A 27,493-nucleotide genomic window follows, 5' to 3' on the forward strand; every position below is an offset into this window, starting at 1 on the left:
GGGGTTGCAGGGACGGACGCTGTTCCGCAGCCCGCCGCAGGAGGTGCCAGGCCCAGCCGGTTGCTTGGCAACGGCCTCTCTCCCCGCCCTTGCGCTCCGGGGGTGCGTGCGGCGGGCGGGGCCGCTCGTGACCTCACTTCCCAGGGCCGGGCGGACTCCGCGCGCTGGCGGTGGTATGGAGCAGGGTCTCTCCGCTATCACCCTGTACTGCACCTCCCCCGCCGGGACCGCATCCCCCGTTGCTATGGAACAGGAGCAGGTGAGACCGGCTTAGGCACCGGCTGAGCCCTCATTCCCCGCCCCGCACAAGGGAGGGGCTGGGCCAGGCCGGGCTGGGCCCGGCCACCTAATACCACCCCTGGGGGGACTGGCCGGACCCTGTTCTCTGTTCTTCCGAGGGCCAGTGAGGCAGCTGCTGCCCGCCACAGAGGCTGTCCGGCCCCTAGGGGAGCAAAGGCGGGTGGCGTGGGTCCGCAGCCACAGCCGGGGGCCTGGGAGTCAGGACTCCTGGGTTCTTTTTCCAGCGCTTCCTGTGTGTGGTCCTCAGCAAATCACCTTTCCACGGCTCCATGGCCCGCCTGCGCCACCACAGGGTAGTGTCCCTGCCCCGCAGGGCTGGCGTGGGAGCGGAGGTCATCAATGTTTGTAAAGTGCTTGGAGAGTCTTGGATAGAAGATGCTACATAACTGCACATTTTTTGTTTATTTTGATGGTAATAAAATAATAGCCTCCCAAGCCCTAGACGTTACTTGCCTCTTCCTGTGGCTTAACACAGTTGTCAAATATATATAGATACAACATTGTTTTACCTTGTAATGTATAGCTTGAAGATCCTTTCCTATGGCTTTTCCTCCCACCTTTAGAAAATTGGACCTCTTCCATAAATGATTGCTTCAATAACTTCATGATTGATTTGAAATATGGCTGTCCACTCTTGTCAAGGCTTATTTGAAACCCTACAGGGGATGGCTCTGTAGAGTTTAATAGGTGATGGCAAGTGGTTCCTCGCAAGTGGTTGGTAGGGTTGGATTGTGGGCAAAATATGTCTCTTGGATTTTGATTTAAGTGTGAGAAGCTCAGTATTTCTCCTAGCTTACATTTTGTTTTCTTGCTTGCCAAAGCAGCGCAACCGTTTACTACAATGCATGTCATGCTTTTGCTTCCTCTTCCCCCCCCCCCCCCAAAAAAAAAAATAGAACTTTAATTTGTTTTCACTCCATTTAGGTTGTGAACAAAGACTTTTTTCTGGCAAAACTAGCTAAACAGTGTAACTGGGTGGGGGTATGCAAGTGAAGTCAATGTAGTTTTTGGCTTTGGTATAATAATGACTGGCTGGTGGGATAGTGTTATCTTGTCAATTTTTTTTTAATCTCTTACAACGGGGCAGCAGCATTGTGGAGGTGGTGGCCCCAAGTGATACCTGATTCACAGGCCTTATCTTGCAAGCCCTCCAACATAGAATTCCCAGTGAATTCATTAAGAGTTTTGCACATGGAAGATTTTGCAGAATCCAGGCTCATGAGTAGCACTGGGGAAATTGGAAGCTTACTAGGTCTTCACCTGTCTCAGGTTTTATACTAGAATATTAATTGCTTCATTTTGTTCAGAGGGGACAGTGCTCCCTTTTTTTAAACACTTCAGACATCTGCACTGGCCCAGATTTCTTGTGTTTCACTCAGTAAATAACACCTGTTACAAATGAGTTTGATAAATTTTAAATTAAGGCAGGTTTCAGCTTTCAGCAAGTTGTGGTGCTAACTTGGCAAGTGTATTGAGATATAGCCATCTTACATATAAAGGACATTACTTCTTAAAAATAGTCGTTAACCCGACAAATTTCCTTACCTCTGCTACTAGTGACATCTGAGATGACCAAAAGTGAACATTTACCCCCCCCCAAAGAAACCTAATATGCTCTTTTACTACTCCATGCTTTGTTTACTTTTTGCATTTCAGAGTTTCACTTTTATAGCCAGCCACTAGCTGTTTTCCGTTCTTGTGTTTTGATGGTTGCTGCCCTCAGTAGAAAACTTATTAAATTCAGTTGAAATGTTAAAAAAGATGCCAACCTCCCCCCCCAAAAACCCAACAACAAAAGAAAATAGGATCAATAAAGGCATTAGAAGGTAGTGTGTATGGAAATATTTCTCACTAAAGCCTGCCAACTTTTTCAGTGTTCCTTTAAGCTTCCTGATCTTTGTTTCACTCTCATTTTAGATCTTTTGTCCTATACTGAGGCTTGTGTAGGTTGACAAGTTTTACCTGAAACAAAGTAAGGACATTCTTTGGTACAGAATTTTTGAGGACTTCTGATCTGAACAAGTGATGAGGCTGATGGATTGAAAAGATTTGATGCACAGCCCTGGTTTACATATTACTTTTTTCTGTTGGCATTTTTCTTTAAATGTGTGAATTGAGTACATGTGAAACTGAGGAGGCCTTGTAGCACTGTCTTAGGTCAGTCATACTATAGCAGGTGCCATGGTAGCTTACTTGCAGCTCTGCTAAAGCACCCAAGTCTTCTATTATTATATATGTGTTCCAGTAACACCTAGGAGCCAGTCACGGATCCTGACCCTATTGTGCTAGGCATTGTACAAGCCCAGAACAAAAAGCCCTGCCTAGGGTGACAGATGTCCCGATTTTATAGGGACAGTCCTGGTTTTGGGGTCTTTTTCTTATATAGTCTTCTATTACCCACCATCCCATCCTGATTTTTCACACTTGCTGTCTGGTCACCCTATCCCTGCTGCAAATAGCTTACAATCTAGTATAAGACAGATGGATACAGACACAAGGAAACAATGAGATTGTATTGGTCAGCATAATAGGCAGCAGTTTCAGTGTGTCAGGAGCCTAACCATTGTCAAGATTTGTGCAGGTGTCATTAAAGGAGGGATTTGAAAGAGCACAATGAAGTAGCTTCATAGATGTTTACAAGAAGCTGCTCCCAATTTTGTGGGATAGCATGGGAGAGAGCACAAAGATACTTGTTTGCAAACAAGTAAGGTGGAGAAGGCTGACGGAGCAGAGACAGGAGTTGACATCTTAATAAAGCATATGATAGATGATGGGGGCGGGAATAGGTTGAGAAGGGCCTTGAAGCTGAAGACAAATACTGTGATTTGATGGAGAAGGGGGAGCCAGTGGTTGGATGCAGAGAGTGAGGTGATATGGTCAAAGTGATAAGCTGGGAGAATGATCTTTGCCTTAGCATTCTGAATGGATATGAGTGGGGGAGGATTGCATTTGTCAAGGCTGGAGCAGAGGTCATTATAGTGATCCAGACACAAGATGATGTGAGCTTGGGTGAGAGTTTTAGCTGTGTGGATGCATAGGAAGGGGTATATGTTGAAGATCACAAGCACAAAGAATTGCCAAGTCTTTATTGCTTCTGCTATTCTGTTCTTGGGCTACTGTTCTTAGCAAACTGCTGGTTGTGTGATGCTTTTATGAAGTGCACGAATGAGATGAGACTACTAAATTAATTTTTGCTTGTGATCCAATTTAAGATTTGAGCTCAGGTATGCCAATGGAAAAGCTAGTGTAATAATCCACTGGTATATTTAGCCCCTTCAAGGTGTACTAATTTAATCTGAGTCACACTTCCCATGTTCTTAAATTGTTTAGATACTGATTTCTTTGAGCTATGAACCTCTTAAGAATGGAATTTGAATAACACTAAAAGCAAACTACTGTGTTAATTAAATGTTAAGATTGTAGGATTTTTACTTTATAGATGTAGCAGTGCACAATGCTACATACATACATTTAAGGGTAGTGGAAAAGTGGAATTTAAACATAATAAATATCGAATCATTACAGTTTTACTGTAGGAGTAGCACAGACAAGTGCAGTTCCATTATTATAATTTCTATGGTGTATTGCATTGTCATTGTGTGGATATGTAACAAAGAGCTCTATTGTAATACATATACACAGGAGTTACAGTAAAGGCTACTGTGGAAACTATCTTAGAATTTACTGACTTCTATAATTTAATGCAATGTTAAGGTTTAGATCAGGGGTGGGAAAACTACGGCCCCGGGGGCAGCATCAGGCCCTCCAGATATTTTAATCTGGCCCTCGAGCTCCTGCTGGGGAGCAGGGTCCGGGGCTTGCCCTGCTCCGGCATGCCAGCTGGGAGCGGCGTTGGGGGCTGGCCCCACTCTGCATGGCTCCCGGAAGCAGCAGCATGTCCCCCCTCTGGCTCCTATGTGTATGTTACCCAAAATTGGGTCAGCTAGTAAGCTTAGGGAGGATTAATGACCCACCAGTGTTTGGCAGAAAGCAGCACGTTTATTATACTGATAGCTAAGCCTCAAAAGAAGGGGTGGGAGAGGGTCTCACGCTCACAGAAGCAGACTCACGCTCCCAGGACAGGCATGGCACTGGAGATGTCAGGATCCTTTAAGGTAAGTGTCCCACAGCACAGCGATGGACGGTGCGATGAAAGTAAGTCTTCCTGGGGCACAATGGCAAACCACTGGCCAGGCGGTCTGGGCGAAGGGCCTTCACAGGAGGTACAGGCTTGTGAGTGCACTCCTGAGCACATGGCCCCTTCCCCTTTTAAGGACCTGCTCCTCATGACCTGCTACTAGATGTGACTTGGCCGTGTCTGGTTGGTCACACTCCACCTTGGACAGTGTCCATGCATTGGGTGTGTGAGCGCTGCCTAATTAGTCCCAGACACCTTGTCTACCTGGGAGCTGTTCAAAAGTGGGGGGGCAGGGGGGGGAAGAGAGATAACAGACCTTTTGAACATACAGGTTATACATAGCATACAGATCACTGCTGCTTCTACAACGGTGTAGGGGCAGCCAGGGGGCTTCATATGCTGCCCTTGACCCAAGTGCCTGAAGACTGGGCAGCGTACAGAGTCGCCTGGCTGTGCCTCCATGTAGGAGCTGGAGAGGGGACATGCTGCTGCTTTTAGGAGCTGCTTGAGGTAAGCGCCGCCCAGAGCCTGCACCCCGACCCCCTCCTGCACCCCAACCCCCTGCCCCAATTCCCCCTCCCACCCGCCAAACCCCTCAGACCCAGCCTGGAACACCCTCTTGCACCCTGAACTCCTCATTTCTGGTCCCACCCCAGAGCCTGCACCCTAACCCCCAGTTTTGTGAGCATTCATGGTCTGCCATACAATTTCCATACCCAGATGTGGCCCTTGGGCCAAAAAGTTTGCCCACCTCTGTTTTAGATGTTAAGGTAATCTTTTAACTTTAATTAAAAGAAGCCAAAATAGAAAAGCTGTTTCAATAAATACTTTTTCAAATGCACCTGTGTAGTTTAATGTCTGATTCTCAAACAACTGAATAGGTTTTCTTCATTATTCAAAATAGATTACCTATGGGTTGAGAATTAGTAGGAGACCTCATTCATGAGTTGCCAGTTAGCCATTTTTATTCTAAGCATTTGTACCATTTGTAAGCACAGAGATGGGGAAAGGAGAAGAACAACAGTGGAAGAGCATCTGTGTATGTAGACTTTAGACTTACAGGGATTTACATTGTAAATTCTACTAGTTAATGTACAGCAAAACTGTTGAAAAAAATTTGATTTACTTCCTGGTGCTGCAGTGTGTTTTCAAATGACATTCATGTGGCTTTACAGATGCAGTATTTACTAGATCTCTTGTTTAAAGTAGTGAAGGGAATACATTCTTGGTAGATTCAAGTGATTTCATCCCTGACTTCATAATTGTATGGATTTGAAAGAACTGAAGCTAATCTTGAAGTAGCACAAGACAGTGAAGTTATACAAACTAAGCACTTTCACATTAAATATTTTGACATTAGAGACAGCATTTTCATAGGTTTTGACTTATCAAAGTTAAGCTGAGATCATACAACCTGAATGTAATAGTAAAAAATAAATTGGTTTGTCTTCTCTTCTCCCCCACTTTTTTCCTTTGTCTGTTTAGACTGTAAAATCTGTGGGATAGGGACTTGTCTTGCATGTCTGTGAAGCATTTAGTACATTAGAACAGAATTTCAGTCTAAATGTTGTTTAAAATTTATATAATCATAGAAATGCAGGGCTTGTAAGGGACCTCGAGGTCATCTAGTCCAGCCCTTTGTGCTTAGACAGGACCAAGTATTCTTTCCTGGACCATTCCTGACAAGTATTGTCTAACCTATTCTTAAAAACCTCTAATGACAGGGATTCCAAAACATCTCTTGAAACCTATCCCAGTGCTTTACTATCCTTATAGTTAAGTTTTTCCTAAAATCTAACCTGTCTCCCTTGCTGCAGATTAAGCTGATTACTTCTTGTCCTACCTTCAGTGGATATAGAGAATAATTGTCTTCTTTATAATAGCCCTGAGTATATTTGAACATTATCAGGTCCCCCTATAGTCTTCTTTTCTCAAGGCTAAACATGCTCAATTTTTGTAACCTTTCCTCACAGGTCAGATTTTCTAAACTTTTTATCATGTGTTGCTGTCCTCTGGACTCTCTTGAATTTGTCCACATCTTTCTTTAAGTGAGGCACCCAGAATGGGTGCAGTACTCAGCCTGAGGCCTCACCTGTGCCAAGTAGCACAGAAGAGTTACCTCCTGTGTCTTACATACAGGTGTGTATTACTTACTTACATAAATACTGATCAGTGCTTAAAATCCCAAAACATAGGGCACAGTCTTTTTATTCAACAGAATGTTACTGGTTAATTGTGAGGGGCTAGTTTAAGGATAACCCAAACTACACAAACTAACAGGAAGTGATCTTAGAAGGACAGGGATTTCTTATTGTGCCTTTACAGAGATAGGACAAACTTATTTATCCACAAATTTAACTTCCAGATCCTGGAATTTTGGGGAGTGGCTCTGGGCATTGGGATGCAGGATTCCAACATTTTCACTGAATATAACCCCCTTCCCCCCAACCCATTAGACTACTGCCGCTTTAATGTAATTGGTGTAAACTGTGCTGCAAACATGCAAAGGAAAATTGACAACTGTTACAAACCAAATGCATAACTACTTGTTTAGCATAAGTAGTTAGAATATGTGCTAAGTAACCATTCAAGGCAGAGTGGCCCCTTAACGCATATGCAGTCATGGGAAGAAAAGAGGGAGGGTTAGTGGGTTACAGATTGTAGTAATAAACCATAAATCCAGTGTCTGTCTACTTATGCTAAACAATTTGTTCCACCTGGCATTTAGCTGTGACACTTAGAGTATCTTTCCCAGACTGGAAGAAGAGCTCAGCGTGTCTCTAAAGCTTGTCTCTCTCACCAACAGAAATTGGTCCAATAAAAGATATTACCTCACCCATCTTGTGTGTCTCATATCCTAGAACCGACACAGCTAAAATTATGCTGCATTAGCACTAATAAGCTTTATACTGCCAAGGCAGAAGAGATTTTATCTGTTCATGTTAAAGATATGAATCTTGTTTGTATCTGAAAGAATCCTCCAAACCACCTGATAGAAACTCGTCTTTTGTTCAGCCGCATTGTGACTGTAAGGATTTTTTTGTTTTTTGAGCATTAGTATGGTGGTGAATTTTTCTGTTGCTAGCTTTGGTTAATATTTTAAATAACTACTTTTTTGTAGAGTAGAGGGACTCTCTCACAACATAATAGGCTGGATTTTTTTTCACTGTACAGAATGTTACGTTTTCTGTAAGCCTTTATGTATGTTGACATTTTTGTGTTCCATTAATGTAATTAACAAATAGTGTTCTAAATGTCACTGCTCAATCATAGAGACAAAGGTGGACCAACTCTTTACTTTACCCACCTTGTCTCTCTAATATCGTGGGACCAACACTGCATGCAACTGTTCAATCATATTGCTTTTTGTTGTATACCGTTCTTGTATGTTGCTCATATAGATTGCTAGCTCTTCATATCAGAGACCTTGTCTTCCTATCTCTAAAGGACCTAGTATGTTCCTTCTGTTGTGAAAATGTGTCTAAAACTTACAGATCTATGCAGTCCCATTAAGTGTATGGAAACTCATCTTCTTGCTGGCATCTTCTCTATATGTGTTGGGATTGAGGTGTTGAATTCAGGTTGTTGAGAAATAAAAGCAGCATGAAATTCCTTTCCACTGTTTGGTGGCATGTGTGTTGGAAGATATCTGCTTAACAATTAATTCTGATGGTACCGTAAAGTTCAGCTTTCTCTCTTTCTTTTATATGCTGTGATTTAGTTATTTCAGAATTATTTAGATTTACATTGTGTGTCAGTTTGATCTTTAGACTTGCCTGCTTTTCCAAATTTTTGGAGTTCATTTTCAAACTGATATCTGTTCTGGGATGGAAGTAATGTTATCATTGGGGATAGCAGTAAAAATCTGATCTTTGAAGACCATATTATTGGGTGAGTTTGAATGACTTGGAAACATAATTTTAAAAAAGGTGTTATCTGTAGCTGTGGTCTTGTGAGAGAAGCAAGGGGGCAAGATTTGAGATGTAAAAAATGTTTACTAAGTAGAACAGGGAAGTTTTTAACATCTATTTTGGGGGGAGGGGAAGTAAGAATAATAATGTAGATCATACACTTAACTATCTAGATTTAATATTTTTGATATCTGTATAAAAGGGAATTAGTTTAATCCAGAGTGAATAAAAATAGATTAAAACATTTTTTATTTAAATTGGACTTTTAAATTTAAAATTAAATATAGTTTATTTTTTTTAATAAGCCTATTTTCAGATTTGAAATTGACAATTTATGTTAAGGCCTAAGCTTATCTATTGAAATCTTTTTTTTTTTGTATTTAATTTAAATATTAAGCAGTAATGTTTGCTGCCAGGTTTTAAAGAGAATCATAGAATCATAGAATATCAGGGTTGGAAGGGACCCCAGAAGGTCATCTAGTCCAACCTCCTGCTCAAAGCAGGACCAATTCCCAGTTAAATCATCCCAGCCAGGGCTTTGTCAAGCCTGACCTTAAAAACCTCTAAGGAAGGAGATTCTACCACCTCCCTAGGTAACGCATTCCAGTGTTTCACCACCCTCTTAGTGAAAAAGTTTTTCCTAATATCCAATCTAAACCTCCCCCACTGCAACTTGAGACCATTACTCCTCGTTCTGTCATCTGCTACCATTGAGAACAGCCTAGAGCCATCCTCTTTGGAACCCCCTTTCAGGTAGTTGAAAGCAGCTATCAAATCCCCCCTCATTCTTCTCTTCTGCAGGCTAAACAATCCCAGCTCCCTCAGCCTCTCCTCATAACTCACGTGTTCCAGTCCCCTAATCATTTTTGTTGCCAGAATCAAACCACTGAACTTGTTGAAGTCACTGGATAAGCACCTGGTACCAGAATTTGTTGATGTGCTAAACCAGTGTTTGACAGCAATAGCCTTTTTTTGTAGGAGCAGAGAGAATATTCTCTTCATTTCAGCTTATTCAACTAGTTCAGTTCAGTGACTAGCTCATTAATACTTAAAGCCTGGTCTATACTGAGAAAATGAAGTTGGCTTAACTACGTTGCTCAGAGGAGTGAAAAATCCACCCCCCCACCGGCGTAGGTAAGCCGACCGAATGCCCAGTGTAGATGGTGTTAGATTGACGGAAGAATTCTTCAGTTGGCCTAGGTACTGCCTCTTGGGGAGGTGGAGTGCCTGTGCTGATGGGAGAACCCCTCCCATCTGCGTAGGTAGTGTTTACACTGAAGCGCTACAGCAGCGCTGCTGCAGCAGCATTTCAAGTGTAGATGAGCCCTAAGATACCAATTGGGAGTTTGAAAAAGCTGAAAAGCTCATTTTCCTCTTCCAATATATGAATGAAAACTAAGTATGAGAGGATGAGATATACTGTTTCTATAATTTGGAAGGACATGGTGAGACCAGAAACAATCAGTTCAATTCACTAACTGCAGATAATAATTCCTAGTTTAATAAATCAGTTGATTCTTAAATGCAAAACATGTTTTGATAACACTTTTTTTTCTAGTGTGCGGCAAATTTTAAGGAATTTTATTTAATAATTAATAATAAAAAATTGCTGTTTTGAGCTCTTTTAATTGCATATATTGCAAGTAAAAATAGTCTAGTAATTAAGTGTATAATTTGCTACTTTCTAACATAATAATGTAAAAAATAAGAAATGAAAATTAATTGAAATTGAGCTGTATAATTAAATAAATGTATATAGGCACAGTGTATCCTCCTGGTTTAAAAAAAAAAAAGCCTCAGATTTAGTGTAAAGTCTGTTTGCAAATCAACATGTTTTTATAGTTACCAGCCAATGAGAATCAACTATTTTTCTTTAGGAAAAGAACTAACAAGTACAAATACAAAACATGATTAAAATCAAGGTTGTATGATTGCTGATTTAGGTCATGATGACAATTGGTTATTTAAATGGTTTTCATTTAAATCACTCTATCCTGATTTCATCCCCTACAACAGCATTTTTCAACGCGTGGGTTGTGACCCCTCCTCGGGGTAGGCCTGAAGGACTAAACTCTGTGTGTGTGTGTGTGTGTGTGTGTGAGAAAGGGGGAGACCATGGACAGGCCTTTCCATTGTTTTTCAGTGTGTCAACCTTAATTCTCATGGTTTTGAAGGATACCTTGCAAACATGAATTGAATGTTATGTGAAAGAGTTGTCTGCCTGAATTTGCAAAGAGCCTGAAACAGTTAAGAATTCTGACCTCAATTCATTTCAATGAGTGTTAACTCAGATGCCAATGATGATATTTTAAATGTCAACATTAAATATTTCATTGTTCACCAAAGCATGTAGAGAAAAGAAAGGATGTGCCATGTAGTGAAGATCTACACAATATAACTTGTAGTGATGGCAGGGTTGAAGTGAATGTGATTAATTTAGCTTTCTTGAAATGGAGAACTCAGCTTTAATAAGTTTGGGAAATGCTACCTTACAGCTGCATCACTCGAAAAACAAACTCCACCTCAATTTTCAGAAAAGCTCTCAGTGATCTCTGCTACTTTAGATGAGCTGACAGATATTTGAAAGAACCAAGCCTCCAGTTTCACTGCTTGTCCTGCAGAAGCTTGTGTTTTTGAAACCATTATTTTCTTTGTTACAGCTGCACTCAAATGGCGATAGAGGCTTTGAGAATGTGGAACTGGGGATCATAGGAAAAAACAAGAAAATCCCAAGAAGGGTCATTCACTTTGCAAGTGGAGAAACCATGGAAGAATATAGCACAGATGAAGAAGATCCGGTGCAAGAAAAAAAAGACCTCTTGCCTTCTGTTGATCCTGTAGGTTTGTTACAGATAATTCTTTATTTCATTTGCCATTTACTGGAAAAGTGACAACCACTTTTTGCACTTGGAAGAAACAAAAATAATTATTGAATTCAAATCTGACTTCTATTTTATTTTAGCCAATTACAGTTAGGGATGTAAATAGGGTTTAAAAATAGTAACCATGTAACCTATTAAAATTCTATCGGTTAAACGGTTAACCGTTAAGGAGTTCACATAGGTGGGGAACTAGGGATGTGTGGGTGCTGTAGCACCCCCAGGTTTTGCACAGCGAGCAACTCCAGTATAATAAAAGGGAACAGTAGAGAACTTGCAAAAATAAAATAAAAAAATTGAGATGTTTCAGAAAATACCAAAAATATATTTTGAAGTATGTTGTTAGACTACATCAAGTTCAACATCTACATTTTAATTAAACTTTCCATATTTTCCTGATCCCTACTAATTCATGTTGGGTTGGAAGGGTAGAACACTGTCTTTAATACTTTGTCTTGAATAAGTTCACTGTGGTATCAGTAACCCAGGAAGTATAGGTACACAGGAGGAGATACTTGCTTGTCTCAATCCATTGGAGTGTGTGCTACTATGCTCTAGCCACTGAGTGATGGCACATTGGAGGAACTAACCAGCCAACCATACCACTGTGTCAATACACCCATCACATCTTAAAGAACTCCGACTCCAATGAAGAGCTTTACTGGTGGGGCTCCCACAAGGAGTATCCTGGTTTTGGTATGGGTATTCTGCTTGTTTCTTCCTGAAAAAGTGTTGTTGCCATAGGGTTTGGTTAATTAGAGGGTAGCTGTGGGAAGGGGCTGTAGATCACATTTCTCTTTTCCATGGGCTTTGAGTTAAACTAGGTGGGAAAGAGAGAAATTGTGGGTATGAGAGAGGCCAGGTTGGAAAACTGGAACTTCAGCAAAAGGGAAGAGGGTATGTGGGGAACAGAAATTGGGACAAACGCAAATTACAAGGGAAACTGTGGAGTTAATCCATAATGGATTTGTAGCTTTGAACTCTATTATTGGGCTGAAGCTTGTCTTCATTTGGGAAAGAGGAACATGAATATTGGCTGGAGTGGACAAAGGATGGGATAAGGAACAAAAACATGTAAAGCGTGCAACTTACTAAAAATGACAGTATATTAAGTAAAAGTGCTTTAATTAAAGGGCAGTTCTTAGGCTTGCTCATATCCTGTTTGTTTAGGGAATCTGTGGGGAGCGCAGCATGAGTCACCCAGTACTGGCTAAGGAGGTCACAGATTTATGCCTGTATTCAAGTATTATTCTGAGTCAAAGTTATCCCCAACCACTCAGAATCTATCCTGGTCTTTCCCAATGCAAATCTCTCATTTAAATGTTCCCAACTATCCGCAATCGGCAGGAGGCCAGGCCAGGATGAATGATGGGACATTGTATGCAAGGCTAGGAGTACAGGTGAACTGCCTTCTCCTACATAAAGTACAAAAAGATTGTTTCCTTTTCAGTCCACTCCAGAAAGCCACTTCTTAGCGCATGATCCAAAGCCCACTGAAGTCAGTGAAAAGAGTCCAATGGAATTTAATGGGCTTTGGATAAGGCCTTTAAGAAAAGTACGTGGCCAGTACTTGTATTCCTTTGAATAGCACTCTCCCATCTGTACTGTGTTGAGGGAAGGCACTGGAGAGCCAGCTGTAGTGAGGGTACAGGCTACGTCTACACTAGAAACTTCAAAGCGCTGTCGCGGTAGCTCTCATGGCAGCGCTTTGAAGTGAGAGTGTGGTCACGCGTGAGCGCTGGGAGAGCGCTCTGGTAATCCACCTCCATGAGGGGAACAGCTCCGAGTGCTGGGAGCGCAGTTTCTAGTGCTCGGAGCCTGTCCACACTAGCGCTTTAAAGCACTCAAACTTGCTGCGCTTGGGGGTGATTTTCACACCCTTGAGCCAGCAAGTTAGAGTGCTATAAAATGTAAGTGTAGACAAGCCCAGAGACACACCACTCTACAAACTGACGTGTTCAAAGTACGTTCAAAGATGCATGGTAGATGAAAATAGTGTGAGGAGTTCCCTTTCTTGCTTCCTGGTTACAGATTTGTATACACTAAGGAACATGAAGTGTGCCAAAGTTGAGATTGGTTTCCCCCCCCCCCCCCAAATTACTATGTTATCCTTAGTTTTTTATTAACTTTTTTAATTAAAAGAATTCTGTGGCTTGTGGAGCACTGTTTGTTTTCACTCCTTTTTTTCTTTTATGAAAGAAGCTTCATTTTAACAACTTTAATAAAGGTAAACTCGACGAAGGGTTGCTATTATCTGAGGTATGTTTTCTGTATCCCAAATGAGTTGAGGACATACTAGTCCAAGCTGAGCTGTGATGTTTTTGCAAACAGCTGCTTTAAAAATGTTTTTTGTATTGTAGGATTTCTATACACACAAATAAATAGTCAGTTTGCGGGGACCAGCATGTCTACAACTCATTATCCCAGTTGGGGTACTAAAAACTATGTTGCAAATAATAGCAGCTTCTGGTCCAATTTACCTTATAGAACATTTAGTACTTTGGAAATTCTGCATCATAAAATTTTGGAGCCCAGCTGGTGTTGGCATCTTTACAGCTCCTCTACTGAGTTGAGGGAAACACTTTTTTTATATTGCAGAGAAAGTATAATTAAGCCAAAACACTTACTGAATGTTTTAGAACTAAACTGAAAATGACCACTTTCCCTTACCTGACAAGCTTTAAGCTTAGATTTTCAAAGATTATCTGAAGAAATAGCCAAGTCCGAGGAAAGAAACTGTATCAACCCAGTCTCTCTAATTACCCCTTCCTACTCAAAACCCAGAACCAGTACTCCACTCTCATCCTCCTTGACTTACCAGCCACCTTTGACACCATCTACCATCCTCTTTTCCTTGAAATATTGTCTTCCCTTGACTTCTCTGACTCTGTTTTCTCCGGGTTCTTCTACCTCTCTAATTGCTCCTTCAGCTTCTTGTTTCCAGAGGATCTTCCTAATTTCCCCCCTCCAACTTTGTGTGGTCCACAAGGCTATCTCCTTGGTTCCCTTTTCTACTCTCTACACCTTATCTCTAGGTAATTTCATGAGTAAATTCAACTGCCACCTCTATGTTGATGACTTCCAGGCCTGCCACCTTCTGTCCTAACTAAAATCTCTGCCTGTCTCTGGCTTCTCTTCAATGATGTCTAATCATAAGGTCATGCTTAACATGGCTAAACCAGAGCTCTGAGTCTTCCTTCAAGCCCTCCCTGCTACTTTCTTTCTCGATCACTGTGGACTTGCACCTCTCTAGGTCCTCGTATCCAGAGTGTCTAAATCTTGCTGGTTTTTTTTTCTGTGTATCATCTGTAAGATACATGGCATGTTCTATCCATCTGCACAGCTAAAACTCTTATCCACGCTCACATCATCTCACATCTTGTTTTACTAAATCGTCCTTTTCTCTGGACTTGACAAATGCAATCTTGCTCTACCCATTCTGAATGCTTCTGCAAAGATCATTGTCCTAACCCATTGCTTTGACCATGATGCCTCTGTTTTGTATCCCTCCACTGGCTTTCCCTTCTCTATGCATCAAACATAAGCTGGCTTGTTTTTATTTTCAGGGCCCTTTGTGACGTTTCCCATCCTACCTGTTAACTCTCATTCACTGTCAAAATGTCAGCTCTCGCCTCCAATTGGCTCATGATGCTAGCCTCCATCACCCATTTGTTAAATTTTCAAACAAGCACCTTTGTTCATTCTCTCATGCTGCTGCTTATGCTTAGAAGGAGCTCCCCATAGAATCTTCAAAACTACCTCATTATTCTCCTCCAAAAATGTCCTTAATTTTTTTTGTTTCATATAAAAAGACTTAAGTGGTTAGGCTGCTGATGAGCTCAGGCCACGGTCTATCATACTGACTAATATTGTTTCCTTGTACTTCCTCATCTGTTTGCCTGTCTCTTGTTTGTAGCTTGATTACAAGTTGCTTAGAGCTGGGACATTCTTTTTGTTCTGTGTTTGTACAGCGCCTAGCAGAGTGGGGTCCTAGTCCATCATTAGGGTTCCCAGGCTCTACTACAATACGAATAGTAAATAAAGCTGTGAGTCGGTCAGACAATAAAGTAAAAGCAAAGGCAAGGCCATGCATTGAGTGCACGAGGAAGTCAAAAATAAACTACTCCAAAATAATCATTGGTCTTAAAGATTTTTCAGCTCATGGAAGGAGGGAGTGGGGTGGGGAACCTACACTGTCTAAGTCCTTTACCATAATCTTCAAGGAGTTTGTTTAACTAAAACATTTTACGTTCTAAGCCAAGTAACACTGAAATTCTCTTGGAACGTATCAACAAAAATACAATACACTCCCCATCCTTAGACTCAACACACATTGTTGCTTTGCTTTGGCTAAATGATGTTAGGCTTCTTTTTGATTGTTCAGTGTTAAAGTCGTTAGTCCATTACAGTCTGTAGTTACACTAGATTTGTTGGTCTTATTGACCTGACAGGTAGTTTGCTGCCATGTTGTCTCTCCAAAATAATCTGAATGTGTGGGGTTTCTTTTTTTTTTAAAAAAATAGGTGGGTCCACAATGTGTAGAGCTCTTATTAAATGTCCTTTTGAGTCTTTTAGTTACTAGGGCTAATATTTCTTCAAGTGAGTGAGCTTCCTTACTACAATTCAACTTCCTTAGGAATAGAACTGTATACTACTACAGCTGAATATTCCTTGAGATGTTTGTAAATTTTAATTTTAGTTGCATCTTCCTTCTCTGAGTGAATTTAGATAGAGAGGGTATGTGTGTGTATTTAATAGAAATGAAACAAGATTTGCAACATTAATCACTCATTGCATCTTCTAATGCAAATCTGATAAATTCTATTAGAAGAACAAAGTACTTTTCCACCCCCATTCTCCCAGTCAAAGCATTGAGATTTCTTTGAGCATAGGGGATTGGAATGCACTGTCTCAATGCTTGTTAATAAGTCTTATTTTAAGTGCCATTTTTTCTAGTATTATTCAATACGTTTAAAGCTACTTCAGTTAGAGTAAGACTTTTATATAGAGAGAGCTATTCTGTGGTAATTCTGTTCATCTGACTCTGGAAGGTCTCTTAGTCACTTGCAAACTAGCTGTTCTCTACATCCTAGTTTGTATTGCTTTTGGGAACTTTTGGCACCTTTGGAAAATCCTACCCATGTAAACTAAGGGAGCAAGTAAAAAGAGAGGAAAGCAGGATTAATCCCTGTGTGTGTGTTTCCTTGTTCCCAGTGTTTCACTGTGAAAAAACATTTTTCTCTTTTCCTCTTGAATTAGCACAGAATAGCTTCTCTTTTGTCTTTCTCCCTCCTTTGAGACAGTTGAAGGAACACTTTACCTTTTGGATTATGGGATACAGTGTTTCATATTGACTAGTTATGCTGGTTGTATTGAGGGCACAGTTTGTAACTGAAGCAGGGGCTCTGATAAATAACTCTGTTTTTTCCTAGAATCTTATTAAAACTTTTCATAGAGGTGGTCCTGACTTACTAAATTTGTTTAATTTTGCATTGTGGCAAGATAGTGGAAACTAGAAAATTATGTACATATCATTGAATTAAAAGTACTATTAAATTGTATCTGAATTTGCATTACTTCAATAGTATGTTAAAATAATTCTGCATTTGGTTTATTACATTCCTGTTACTTTGAGAAGTTCAGTTCCTTTTGGTATTTTTAAATGTTAAAGTAATGCTTCTAGCCGCTTGCTCGTTGCTAACCAGCAGCACTCTAAAATGGTTTGTCCTGTGCACTGTGTGAATGCCTTTTTCACCTTACCACGTTGTTTATCTGTATGGTGCCAACCATTACTCCCATTTATAGCAACATCCTTTCCAGCACTCTTCCTGACTAAACAGGCACAAACATGACTGACTACATAAGAAGGACTGCCAACTGAGTACTTAATTAACAAGCATAGGGTGCTTTTGTGTAGCTAGGACAGCAGCCTTTTCGCTTATGCTTGTCACCATAGCAGGACACTTCCTATAAGCCCTGCTAAAAATACATAGTGTCTGGATTCTCAGTTGGCAGTCAACAGAATGATGCAGGTAGTGTGAAAGACGGTCTTGTGTAAGCCAGAGGAACGTTCTATCAGATAAGCACTGAAATCTGGTAATCTGCATACAAACACAAAATGTCATTGTGATGCTTTGTCTTTAAACCATAGAGATTAGTTCTAAAACCTTTGATAGCTATATACATATTAAATAACATATAAAGCAAGAATTTTCACACTTGTTTTAAACAGCATTTGTCAGGAAGACTCGATTTAATCATGGATTTCTACATAAAAGTGCATTCTTGCTGGTTCTTTTAACTTTAACACATATTCTTCACAACTCAGATGTAGGTTTCATTTTTAGAAAGTACACATTATATACATTTTTAAAGTGATTTATTTTGAAAACTTTTCAGATTAGTTTTACAGCTATATCAGAAAATGAAAGATTGGTTATTTCATTTACCAAAGGTAATTGAAGCAGATAGTTCACCTCCCAATGACTTCATAAATATCTCCAATTCAACAGGTTAATTATTAATATTTGGAGGATTTTCTTGTTCACTGGTGTGACTTCCTTTAAAACATCAGCAAACACATTTCTTGAATGGTTCACCCTTAGCTCTCAAGTTTGCTATAGTTGAAGGGATAATTGCTGGATGTCCATGTCATAGCCAACTTCTCTTCTTCAGCAGTTAAAGTTTGACCCTGGTACCAAGTATTGAGAATATTTGCAAGAAAATGAGCTGGAGATAGTGCTTGTCCCATTCGTGTTTTTGATGCTTGAAATTTAACTCTGTTGCATATTTCTCTTTAAGATCTCACTCAGTTTCTTCCAGATTTCAACAGTGTCAGCAATAAAACAGCTCTTTCCCTGCATTTTGTTCACGGCTACAGAAATAGGCTTCAGGGTACTCAGCATGTGTTCAACATTTCTCTTAAGCCCAATGTTGAGAACTTTGGCTGTGACAGTGCCATCTATTTTTTCACAATTTTGTTCACAAACTGTCATCAGATTAGGCCAGTTCTTGATATAGTGCCCAAAACAGTCCATTACTGAGTTCCATCGCACGTCTTGTGGGAGAGTTAGCTTAGTTCCTCCCACTTTTTTCAGAGCAGCTGCTGCAAAGTGGTTGTTACGGAAGTATCTTGCAATTTCAACGGACTTAGCCTTTATTTCTGGTACACTGAAGTCTTTGTCTAGCAGGTGCATCAAATGAGCACTGCAACCGTACATTATTAGCTTGGGACTCTCTTCTAAATTTCTTCTCATTGTGGATACATTTGCAGCATTGTCTGTGACCAAGCTGCATACTAGACATTTGAGGTTTTTTCAGTTTGTTATAGCTTTTACTGCTGCTACTTGTAAGCATTCTGCTGTGTGTGCATTTCCTGATGTATCAATTGTTTCTTTAATGAAGACATTCCCTTCTTCTGTTGTCTCATAAGCACATACAACAGGATCATTGTAGACATTGCTCAATCCATCAAGACTTAGGTTAACAATTTCACCCTCTAGAACTTTTGCACGCTGCTCGCTTTCTCTTTCACACACTTTATCCAGCAATTTGCCTGTGACATCTGCTTTGTTGGGTGGACTGTATCCTGGTCTTAATGACTGAACCATGTTAATGGTTAAGTGTGGGTTCTCAATCCTACGGAAAGGAGAGTTCGTTGCATAAACAAATTGCGCAATTTTTTCATCAATTACCTCTTTTTGTAATCCGCTAGTTCTTATCACAAACTTATCTATGGTTGTTTCTGGATGATGGAGATTTTTTTTTCTTTTTGCTACAGGTGATATACTATGGCTATGTGACATACATGATGTGACTGAAACACTATCATTGGCAGATAACTCTGAAACTATAGAAAATGATGGTGATCTTGAAGGTGGATGGTCTTCAGAATCCTGTATGTTGAGGATGGATTCTCTTAAACAAAATAAGTCAATGCAGTTATTTAATTATTATTACCATACTGCTCATTTAGTATTATTCATTGCATTCACTGACACTCAGTACTACTTTAAAGCTGAAATTGTAAAAGGAAGATCTGCCTGTTTAAACTATTTATTTTTTATCACAACTGCATCTAAAATGATGTTATTCTATGGTACTAACTATATTTTTTGTTCAAATATGAGAATTCAAGAATAGTCCAGAAGGAAGACCAGCAGTCCTTAAGAAAGAAGTAGGAAATAAAAAAGTTTACCAACCTGAAGATCCTGCAAGTTCAGACATGTTCCTTTCATCCTCTTCAACGCTGCTTCCTCCTGAGAAGGAACACTTCTCATGATGTTGTTTCATTTAGGCAACCAAGCCTTGCATTTCTTTGTTGCACTGTTTGCATTTTGCATGCATGCTTGTCTTACCCACAGGTAGAGGAACTTCATTAAAATATTCCCAAACTGGGTCTCTCTTATGGCCTGCTGCCATTATAGGTTTTCCCTTCTAGTGAGAGAATGGTATGGTAGATCTCAAATTAATGAAGGCTATGCTCAGAAACACCTTAAGACTTCTGGAATATGCTGCTCAAACAGTTACACTTTTGTTTCTACTGCCTGTGCCTCACATCTCACGTTTATCTCCAGACATCTTCTCCTTGTCTAGGTCTGTTCCGCCCCCAACAATCTTTTATTCATTGAACTTTTTAAAATTCTGCACTTTTAGAGAGAGGTAAGGGATTGACTCTATGTACACAAATTTGCAGAGGGACAATAGGGTTGAGGTCTGTTGTTTCTCGCCTCTATATATATATATATTATTTATTTTAAAACATTTTTGCTGTTAACAAGCATTTTATCTCTGGAGAACAAATCCACAGTTAGAGAACTGCAAAACTAAGCATCTCTGATGGTATCTTCTAGACTGAGCACTGAGTCCCATTGGGAGATAGAAAGATTAACCTAAATAATCTGTACAGAAGCCCCTTGAACACCATAAGATTGAGTCCCTAATCCATGAACTATTGGAACTCATTTACAAAACTTTTCTTAAACATTACATGAATATATTGTCTCATACTATAGAATTAGAATTTATAATCGCTATTCCATGATGAGAGATCTTTGAGCTATAATGTCTCTTAGTTTTAATTATTTTTAGATAGGTTTTTTCTCAAAAAGCATTTTATCAAAAAAATCCGATTTTTATTGTTTTCATTGTAAAATAGTGTCTGAAAATCCTTGCTAAGTAATCCATCATCTACGTAGACTCTTTCGTGTGACCAGTGAAATTGTTGCACGCAAACTAGTGTTAGAGTAAGGGTGGTGATTAGTTGAGTTACCTTTGTCACAATGGTCAAAGACTCTTGGCATGGAAGAGCTAAATGCTTTACTGTAGCTGAAAACCTCTGCTATTGCACAGGTGTAATTCATAATGTCAAAATGGCTGAGAACTTAAACTGGATGATACAGACTGCAAACCCCAGTGGTGATTGAATCTAGTGTTGTGAACAAAGAGGTCTCAACCATTCTTGTGGCTGTTTCCATCGCTTCACGCTGACTCAGCAGACATTGTAGGCTTCAGAGTGACCATTCTAGAGTCGTCTTTTATAGATAATGGTTCAGGTGTGTCTCAGTAAGAACTACCATTTTACTGGTACTATCCAGCAGAAAGACCCCTCTACTGACAGTTTCTTATTAAAAAACAAACCTCATTTGAATTCAGGAGCTGGAGATTTTCAAAGTTTTATTCAAGCAAACTCTATTATTTACGAGAAACATATCTGTTTTCTAGTTAATCATATAATTTGCCTTTTCACAACGGTCAAAGTCTCTAGCATTGTCATTAGAACTGGTTGGAAATTTTTTGATTTTTCTCCATTCCCCCTCCCCAACAAATTGTATGACCTAGAGGGATGCTCAGCCTTTCTCAGCAGGTTAGAAACCTAGACACAATGCCATGGGATTCCCAAATGCTCCTGAGGTTCTAGATAGTGACATCATCAATGTGTTCTGTATCCATTTGTCCTGAGGTTGCAATATTTCCATTGATGTGCATCTCCATAATCATTCATGTTTCTGTTACTTCTAGAGTAGACTGCTGCTAACGCTGTTCTGTGCTCTTGAAGACCACTTGCTGGATCTTATACTAACTGAAGCCAATAGCTAACTGACTTTGCAATACAAGCCACTTGAAGAATTTTTTGACTGCATTAGATTATATACTTCTTGGTGCAATTCAAGGTGCTGACTTGGATCTATAAAGCCCTCTAAGATTTGAATCCTGCCTGACTTAGACTGCCTCTCTCCCAGGGACTATCTTGACAACTGATCTTCTAATGGTCCTTGTGTATGAATGAAATGGAAATAGAAGCAGGGAATACTGGTGGAGAGAATTCTACTGGAATTCTGTTTTCCTGGCTGGTCAGAACTCAAGACCTTCAGCATAGTGTGTAAGGCCCATCTATTCATTTTCTCTGATGGAGTGGAGCGCTGAATTTCTTTTGAGGGGGAAGTATAAGCAATAAGACCTCTAGAAATGGCTAGTTTTATAGCCTGTGCAGTGACATCATGCTTTAAAGATCTAAAACCAGAATTAGTATAACTTTCTTAAAACCAAAGCACTGAGCTTAGCATTGACAAAGATAGACAAGGTGGCAGCTTTCTCTTCTGGATCTGTGTTCTTTGTAGGTTACTACACTTCATGTATTTACCACAATTTTATGGTCACAATGCTACTCTTACTAATTTTGTTATCATTACAGACTGCGCTTACCTGGGGACCCTACTTGTGGTTTCATATGCTAAGAGTTGCCACGTCAACCTTATCAGGTATTAGTTCACTTACTTTTTAAGGTAAACTACTCCAAAGAATATTAACTAGCTTTTTGAAAGCTTGTTACATGAAGTGTCGCAACTGGGAGGTGACTTATTGGCCATTTGGAACATTCCAAAAGTCTGCCATGCATCTATATTTTGGTTGTGTAACTTTCCATCTCTTCGGTGCCAAGTTATTCATGTTGACAGAAAGAGATGTAATGAAAGAATAAACCAAAATCTCCCTCTTGCTAAATACTAATTTCCTCATCTGTGGCTTGCTAAGGAAACATTTGTTCAGGCGAGTTGTGAGACGTAATGAACCTGTCTTCCTGGGAAGAAATGTGCATGATCTGTCAGTTGTGTGTAGCACTTGGTCACCAATTGGTTGACTTACAAAACCAAGCTAGAATCAAAGCTGTTTTAGACACTTGCCGTTTGTGAGCATTTAATTGATGTGACATATGTCCTGATTTGGTTTAATAGGGAAATATTTTGATGTGCCACCAGACATATAAGAACTTCAGTAGAAGGATATGTGTAAAATAAAGTGTTTTCCAATCAAAGGCCATTAGATCTGTAAGCAAGTAAGTCTGTTTTCTATAGAACTTACCATCTACAGCAGTGATGTCTATAAATCACTTGTGTGACTTGGCCTGAAAAGAACGTTGTTGAGAGAGAGTCAGTATGCATAAGGTTTTAGTTCTTGTCATCTTGAGATTCTGAATATTGTGTTAAATATCTGTATTTACAGTATTTTTGAGATATTTGTTGGATTATCTAATAGCTAGCTTCTGATTTGCTCTTCCCGGAGAGGGTTTAGCAACAGAGCTAACAAGTTCATACTATCCAGTAAGCTTATTTTCCTGAGGAGTCCTGCAGATTTGATGTACATTCTCCTTGGTTTTTCATCCTCCTTGCCCTCAAGGCCCTATACTGCAGCAATCATTTTGGCCAAGGAATTGCCATGAGCATATCTATTCCACTCCCTTGTTAGAAGGGATGCTCTTGAGTAAAGTGATGCACGCTTAGCCCCTGGTGACTTATACTGAGAGAACTGAAATCAAAGCCTTTTGATCTATGCAGCAGTGTATAGCACAGTGTAGTTAACACTGCTAGCCCAGAATCTACATATGTCAATACATACATTCTATAGCACATTCTACATACATACATATATGTATTTGTATGTATATGTAGTATATATACAAATACATATAATTATGTTCTATTTGCTGGCTGCAAACATCATTCACTACAAATACGTGTAATCTAACCATTATTTTACTTAGGCTTATTTTGTTCTGCTTTGGAATCTGTTAAAGCAAAAGTATTGAATTACAAAATTAAAAGTACTTCCTTTGCAGTGAAATTTTCACACTATTTGGTTCCTTTTATTAATTTTCTGTGTAGCTTCCAGTTTTGTCATTCATTCCTGCATTTTTGACTAGTTACCCACAGTTACTGGTAACATTAAATGTGTTAATGAATTAAAATATATAAAGGTACTGTATTTTAAATGCACTGAATTATCAACTTGTTCATTAAAGTGCAGTTCTACTCTAAAACTAATGTAAAAATGGGCATTATGGGGTTCTGCTTCTATTTTCCATATTATATGTGCTCATTTGAAGATAATATACTTTTACCATGGGCCCTGGAAGTTGAGCTGGATTCTTTCCTTCTCACATATTGTTGCAGGTTATAAACATTCTGCTGACCAAACTCTGCCCTCTGTGACATTTATGCAATTGTGTGGAATGCCACTGAAAACACCATGAAAGTGGAACTGACTTGAACTTACTAAATAATATGCATAAGTAACAGAATCCATCTCTTTACCTAGCTAAGTTGGCCCTCCTGTGAACAGCAGTAAACAGTAAATATGTCACTAAATTGAGCAGTTATGACTGACTACACATGATGATCTTTTTGAGTAAGCAGCTGCTATCTTTTTGAAGTAGAACTGCTCTTAAAACGAAATCTAATGAATTCAGGTAAAGGCCTCTCGTTTTATTTTTAGTGTGTGACTTCCTTGGGGAAAAGATTGCATCCGTTTTGGGCATAAGTACACCAAAATACCAGTATGCCATTGATGAGTATTACAGGATGAAGAAGGAGGTGTGTCTTTCTTTACTATTATCTGTAGTATTTACTAAAGACAGCTCAATCCATTTGGCCTAAACCTCAGCCTTTTCTTTGAATCTTTTTCTTTTTAAAGCAGCTCTCTTCCCATATGCTTCCTCACCTTTAGACTCTTACCACTGGATTAGCAATTTCCAGACCTCTTAGTGAGTCCTGGTCACTGCTGTATTCCAGTCTCTTGCACAGTGCACTTTAAGGACAATTTGCAGATTGTGTGAGAGATGCATGTAGCGGTTATTGGACACTGACTGTATTCTTTAAAGAAATGGTGGAGGCTCAGTTTTTAATATGCCTTTTTTAAATTGTCCTGTTTCGTACGGTTATTGTTATTCCTGAAAGAACAGCCTAACAAACAGTGAAACACTTTATACTGAAATCTTGCACTCACGATTACAGAAATATTAAGTAACTTGTCTTTTAATGATCCTTAGGTGTTTTTCATTTGTCTTTATCAAGCTACTTAACTTGTCCCAACTTCCCTGCTTGTGTCCCTTGTTCCCCCTTTCCTATGATGTATCACAAAATTAATGGCTTGCACAAATGTCCTGTGTCTTTGCATTGGCTCCTCTTACCTAGAATATTTCTAGTATTTTAAAACGGTAAAACGTTTCATTCAAAATGACAAATTCCTGAAATTGAGGGTTGACATTTGAAAGCACATGCTGGGGGAAGGTATTTTATAACCAAGTAATGACTTCTGTTTGAACATCTTTTTAAAATGGGGAAAATGCAAACCGTCTTTGAAAGGTAATAGCCAGAAATATTACACATTATTGCTGTTGACAAGTAATTGGCTTATTAAGTCAAAGTTTATCTGTATCTCGTTTGTATGTGTAGAGAAAGTTCAACCCTTCAACTTCATTTCTGAGAGGCGTGTGAAGTGATTCTGGAAAAAGTATTTCTGAATGATTACTGGAATGGACCAGTGACTTGTAACTGATATTTGCTTTGATTATTATGGCTGAACTATCAATGAAAGCAAACGTTTTTGTGAGTGCAAAGATGTGCTTGGATGCTTGTAATTGAAATTGATGTGTTCTTGCAAAAGGAGTTGTGAGGAATACAGGTTGCAGAAAGTATTGTATTTTGTGGACATTTTTTCTTAGGAGGAAGAGGAGGAGGAAGAAAACAAAATGTCAGAAGAGGCGGAGAGACGATATCAAGAGCAGCAGAGCAAGCCACAAGATGAGACTACTGTCCAGACAGACCAACCTGAGGCAACAGCATGTAATGCATTTGTGAATCTCAATTTTGAAACTGAGGGAGACTGCCAATCTGTTGCAGAAAGTAAACAAGACTTAACTACTGTCCCTACTTAAAATATAAGGTTCTGTATAATGCCAAAATTTTTAAATTGGCAGCAAAAGTATGGGAAAAATCTTGCTATACTTTTCCAGTGGAATGTAACTCACTTAAAACTCTGGCCAGGAGAGAGCTAAATAATGTCTGTTCAGTCCACAGCTATCCTGCCAAACTGACATTTCTGTTAAAATAAAAGTTTTGGACAACAAAAAAAATCAGTTGAGTATAAATTAAATATGCTAGACCTCTCATCTTTTTCTGCACAGTGTAGGTAAAAATGTCTCTAATCTTTTCCCTGAACATCTGGTGCCTGTCTGACACTTGTGGATTGAAGAAAGTGCTATTTTATACTTTTAAAAAACCTATTTTGTATTTATAAAATCCTTATTGAGAATTAGCTCTCTCTGAATAGATTGTCTGACTAATTAGTGGCTTCACAAGGCATCTCAGTTCACAATAATGTCCTTATTTATTGTCACCATTTTACGTATTTATTTTTTTAGACACTAGCTTTAACCTAAAGGTGTCTGAGTGCCTGTTGAAATAATTTCCTCTTTTTAAAAGGAGGTTATAAGCACTATTAGAACTTGCTCAGCTAAAACTACATCAATTGTGGAGGTTAGCAGTGCTCAGACAACGAATTCTGTTGTCTAGGAAAGAACAGTATGAGCAGCAGTTGTGTGAAGCACATTCTCACTCCATTTATGAGAGACACTTCTCCTAGCCAGTTAAATACATAGTTTCAGTAGGTTCTAATAAGGTCCTAGGAAGTAAATTGAAATCAGATTCCTGGGCTTGAATTAAAGACATAGGGTACCAATCTATAGCTAAAAGTGTGCTATTTGACTGTTTGGTCTACTCTAGAGCACTTATATGATGCTGTAGAGTCTCCATATTGTTACTTGAATGGAATATTTGTGTATATCATGCAAAAATAACTTGCAAAAGAGAAATAGTTTATTTCCCAGCACTCATACCTGAGCTCTCTAGGTAGGGAAGGAAGGAACTGTAGTATTCCCCAAGCTCTTGCAGTGCAGAATGTTGGTAGGTAAATAAAATAGTATATAGTTTCTGCTCCACCAGCATACATCATGTAGTAATTTCAAATGAAAACCTTACTATCTTTAGGTGAGACTTCTAAAATTTAAGAAAACATTAGAAATCCCGAGTGAGATTCTCGTGGGCTGCAGCCCACAAGGGGAAAAGTTACCACCTTAAGGGCTTCCTGATTCTGGATACTTTTAGGGGACCGCCGGACCTGTGACAATCCTCTGGGGCTGTGGCCCTACCACAAATGCCTCTAGCACTCTGAGCTTGCCTGCTGAGCCCCCTACCCTGGGACTTGTTTCAGATCCATTGCAGAACTACACAGGGTAGTTTTGTACTGTGCTTGTGCTGAGGGAATTCTTGCTCTGCCAGGTATGGGTCTTTTCTGGTCTCTTCATAGTGCTTCAGCAGCGGTCTTAATCAACTGTCCTTTTTTGCTTTGATGCTCTGTCCTTTGCCTCTTTCAGCTTTTGATGAACGTAAATCAGCAACATCCTTAGCATTGAACATCTGCAAGAGGTAGCTTGAGTCAATTGTGAGTGAAACAAAGAACACATTGGTAATAGATGAACTACTTAGAGCCTACATCATTTAAAATTGGTATTTGTTCAGGGCAAAAGCCTACAGTAACTTATGAATAAAATCTTTATTAATGGAGAGAAGGATGTTTAGCTTTTTCTGCCAGAAATTTATCAACTCTGACTGCACTATTGTCTATTTTCTTGTACTTTCTGTTGCAGTGAGCAAGGAATGCTTACTGTCATCGTGTTTAAAGTTCTTTGTATAAAATGTATTACTCACTGTGCCTTAATACTTAATCCTTTCTTCAGTTTATGCACAATGTATGAAAGTGGTTACTTTAACATTTGCTGTAAATGCATATTACTGGTTATTTTATATTTAATATAATTTTGAACTTTACCTTGGCTCTGTTTTTCTTTGATAGTGTAGACCCAGCCCCTTTGTAGTTGTGTGCATGGATCTGGGGTGCTTAAGTTACTCCATGCTTTCAGGAGAGAACAATAA

The 27,493-nt window shown here is 39.4% G+C and overlaps 1 protein-coding gene across 1 annotated transcript; it reads left to right on the forward strand.

Annotated features, from left to right (window-relative positions):
- Positions 1-105: 105 nt before the first annotated feature.
- On the forward strand, positions 106-27,388 carry FAM177A1 (family with sequence similarity 177 member A1). The gene is made up of 5 exons (XM_084632008.1): positions 106-259; positions 11,010-11,186; positions 21,922-21,988; positions 23,997-24,094; positions 25,225-27,388. The coding sequence occupies exons 1-5, from the start codon at positions 176-178 to the stop codon at positions 25,435-25,437; spliced, it is 639 nt and encodes a 212-aa protein (XP_084488134.1). The 5' UTR covers positions 106-175; the 3' UTR covers positions 25,438-27,388.
- Positions 27,389-27,493: the final 105 nt, after the last annotated feature.

This window comes from Lepidochelys olivacea (assembly GCF_965140295.1).
Source record: "Lepidochelys olivacea isolate rLepOli2 genome assembly, chromosome: 6".
NCBI classification, from domain to species: domain Eukaryota; kingdom Metazoa; phylum Chordata; order Testudines; family Cheloniidae; genus Lepidochelys; species Lepidochelys olivacea.